The sequence below is a fragment of the Limulus polyphemus genome, unplaced genomic scaffold (assembly GCF_000517525.1).
Source record: "Limulus polyphemus unplaced genomic scaffold, Limulus_polyphemus-2.1.2 Scaffold2431, whole genome shotgun sequence".
NCBI lineage: Eukaryota > Metazoa > Arthropoda > Merostomata > Xiphosura > Limulidae > Limulus > Limulus polyphemus.
In genome coordinates, this window is record NW_013668041.1 from 13,433 (window position 1) to 16,975 (window position 3,543).

The 3,543-nt window shown below is 29.8% G+C and overlaps 1 protein-coding gene across 2 annotated transcripts in view; it reads left to right on the top strand.

Moving 5' to 3' along the window:
• LOC106466934 (Niemann-Pick C1 protein-like) overlaps positions 1 to 3,543 on the top strand; it is a 32,588-nt gene that overhangs the window by 12,911 nt on the left and 16,134 nt on the right. For both annotated transcript variants that reach the window (XM_022395033.1, XM_013927251.2), the window contains exons 6-7: positions 1,173 to 1,313; positions 2,556 to 2,645. In XM_022395033.1, the coding sequence (XP_022250741.1) occupies positions 1,173 to 1,313; positions 2,556 to 2,645 (231 nt within the window). The remainder of the gene's footprint in view (positions 1 to 1,172; positions 1,314 to 2,555; positions 2,646 to 3,543) is intronic.

Here is a 3,543-nt window from a genome sequence, read left to right on the forward strand (position 1 = left end):
GATATTCTGGTACTGTTTGATCGTGCCATACATAACCTGTTTAATTTCTGATATTCCACTACTGTTTGATCATGTCATACATAATCTGTTTAATTTTTGATATTCTGGTACTGTTTGATCGTGCCATACATAACCTGTTTAATTTCTGATATTCCACTACTGTTTGATCGTGTCATACATAATCTGTTTAATTTCTGATATTCTGGTACTGTTTGATCGTGTTATACATAACCTGTTTAATTTCCGATATTCTGGTTCTCTTTGATCATGTCATACATAACCTGTTTAATTTCTGATATTCTGGTACTGTTTGATCGTGTCATAAATAATCTGTTTAATTTCTGATATTCTGGTACTGTTTGATCATGTCATACATAACCTGTTTAATTTCTGATATTCTGGTACGGTTTGATCGTGTCATATATAACCTGTTTAATGTCTGATATTCTGGTACTGTTTGATCGTGTCATACATAACCTGTTTAATTTCTGATATTCCACTACTGTTTGATCATGTCATACATAATCTGTTTAATTTCTGATATTCTGGTACTGTTTGATCGTGTCATACATAATCTGTTTAATTTCTGATATTCTGGTACTGTTTGATCGTGTCATACATAATCTGTTTAATTTCTGATATTCTGGTACTGTTTGATCGTGTCATACATAATCTGTTTAATTTCTGATATTCTGGTTCTGTCTGATCATGTCATACATAACCTCTTTAATTTCTGATATTCTGGTACTGTCTGATCGTGTCATACATAACCTGTTTAATTTCTGATATTCCACTACTGTTTGATCTTGTCATACATAATCTGTTTAATTTCTGATATTCCACTACTGTTTGATCGTGTCATACATAATCTGTTTAATTTCTGATATTCCACTACTGTTTGATTAGGTTGGATGTAATCATTTTTTGTTATTCCAGTAATGTTTGATTGGACCAGATGTAATCTATTATGTATGTAGGGTTTTAGTTGTTATACATGTTTATGTTCTACATATAGTGCCTATTAAAGAAGCAAGGATATGAAAGTATAGAGAATATGACAGGTATCAACTGCTGTAAAATTTTTAAAGTTTTTTATATTGTATAAAGTTTAAATAGAAATAAACCATGTTTCTGATGGGTATTTTTAACCTAATTTGCCTTTTAATTTGTAGGCACATAGGTTTGATGTTCTATGTTGTGCAAAGGCTGAAAAACATGAATTGTTAGGTAACCATGGAAACAGCTGGCTCTTTATTGTCTTCAAGAATTATTATGCTCCATTTCTAATGAAAACACCTGTGAGAGTCACAGTGGTGAGTATTAACCACTATAATATTGTTAGATAACCATGGAAACAGCAAGCTCTGTATTGTCTTCAAGAATTATTATGCTCCCTTTCTAATGAAAACACCTGTGAGAGCCACAGTGGTGAGTATTAACCACTATAGTATTGTTAGATAACCATGGAAACAGCTGGCTCTGTTATCTTCAAGAATTATTATGCTCCCTTTCTCATGAAAACCTTCACTATCAATGTAGCAGGAGATATATCATCATTATGTCTGTATTTGTAAAGTATTATAATTACAGTCAGTGTAGCAGGAGATATATCATCATTATGTCGGTATTTGTAAAGTATTATAATTACAATCAGTGTAGCAGGAGATATATCATCATTATATCTGTATTTGTCAAGTATTAGAATTACCATCAGTGTAGCAGGAGATATATCATCATTCTACCTGTATTTGTAAAGTATTAGAATTACCATCAGTGTAGCAGGAGATATATCATCATTCTACCTGTATTTGTAAAGTATTAGAATTACCATCAGTGTAGCAGGAGATATATCATCATTATATCTGTATTTGTAAAGTATTAGAATTACAATCAGTGTAGCATCAAATATATCATCATTCTACTTGTATTTGTAAAGTAGTATAATTATCATCAGCGTAGCAAGAGATATATCCTTCACCTGTTCACTGTTGTACTTGTAATCATTATTGTGTTGTTGACAACGTTAAATGTAATATCTGCCCATGTTTTTTTACCTAACCTTGCATGAATATTGAGACTTGTCTTTTAAAAGTGATAATGGTTTTGAAGTAACACTTGTAGAAGCAGTTTGTTTAATCCTGTTCTGTGTGATGGAGGACACTCTCTGAACAAGTAGAAAATTTTGGTTATTATTGTGTTTAGAACATTAAAATAAACATGCAAAATATTGTGTTGTTATAAATCATGATTTTGGGGGTTTCAGGATGGTAAATGTTATCTGATAGATCATTATTATTATTATTTCTGTACCCTTCATTACTGTCTCATTGAAAATAATTATTTGATGTACATTTATATTAGTAACTATAATCACCCTATTGATATGAGTTATTATTGGCTTTCATTAGCAGCTGAATTTCAGATATTGTGATTTGAAAATTTGTTTTACTTTTGAATGGGTTAGAGCTAGAATATACAGCATAGTATTTTTTTGGCTGAAACTTTTTATGTATCTATATTTACAAAATGTCAAAACAAATTGATAATTTTTGTAGCTAACTATTTTTGTTGGCTGGCTGTGTTCTTCAGTAGCTGTTCTTAATCAAATAGATGTTGGACTAGACCAGAAACTCTCCATGCCTCAGGTAATTATATAATAATAAAAGCAATAATATTATTAATAAATTTTGGACCATGGTGTGTCATTCATATCTCTTGAATGTTTCCTTGTCACAATGGAAACCACGTTGCTTGAAAGTTAATATCTTATTAAGTAATATTTAGTTTTATCTTTAAAAAAAGTCATATAACTTCATTATTTTTCTATCATTTTTATGTTATGAAATTTCTAAAATTTTGTTGAGAAACTGTTGTAAAAAAACATTAAAATACTTCTTTTCACGTTAATTTTTTTTATTGTCGATACAAAAGTTTCATTTTATATATATAATTATTCAGTTTTAAGTTGATTGAAATTCATTACCCTCTTCTTATACTTTATTTTGACAATTGTGGTAGTCAACGCTTGTGGATTTAAATCATAAAAAATACGACAACAAGTGGTAAAGATTGATCAGTGACTTATAACTTGACCTTTAACATCAGGTCAGGCTGATAATATTTTTGCTAACAATATTCTTGGCCATGATCAATTTATAGCTAATGTGGTTTCTTTGCAATAGATAATAAGTTCTTTTACTGATCCACATTGTTTGAATATGATAAAATAAATAATGATTCAAGTCACCTACCACACATACTAGACCTAACTAAATCTTACATGATGTCTTTCATAGAATAAAATTTCTGTAGCTTTCCAGCACATATAATTTAACACAAAACATTTTCAGAAATGAAAAGATTTGCAGGTCTGTATAAATTCTTAAAAGTTTTTTATAAATTAAAACATTGTGGAAATACTGTTGGAATTATTATATTTACTTACATTTTGAAGTTTGATATGCATGTGTGCACTCAACACCTGAGGGATGCTCATCAGTCCTGATAGGGTTAAATTGTCAGAAAATTTGCATGAGAGGGATA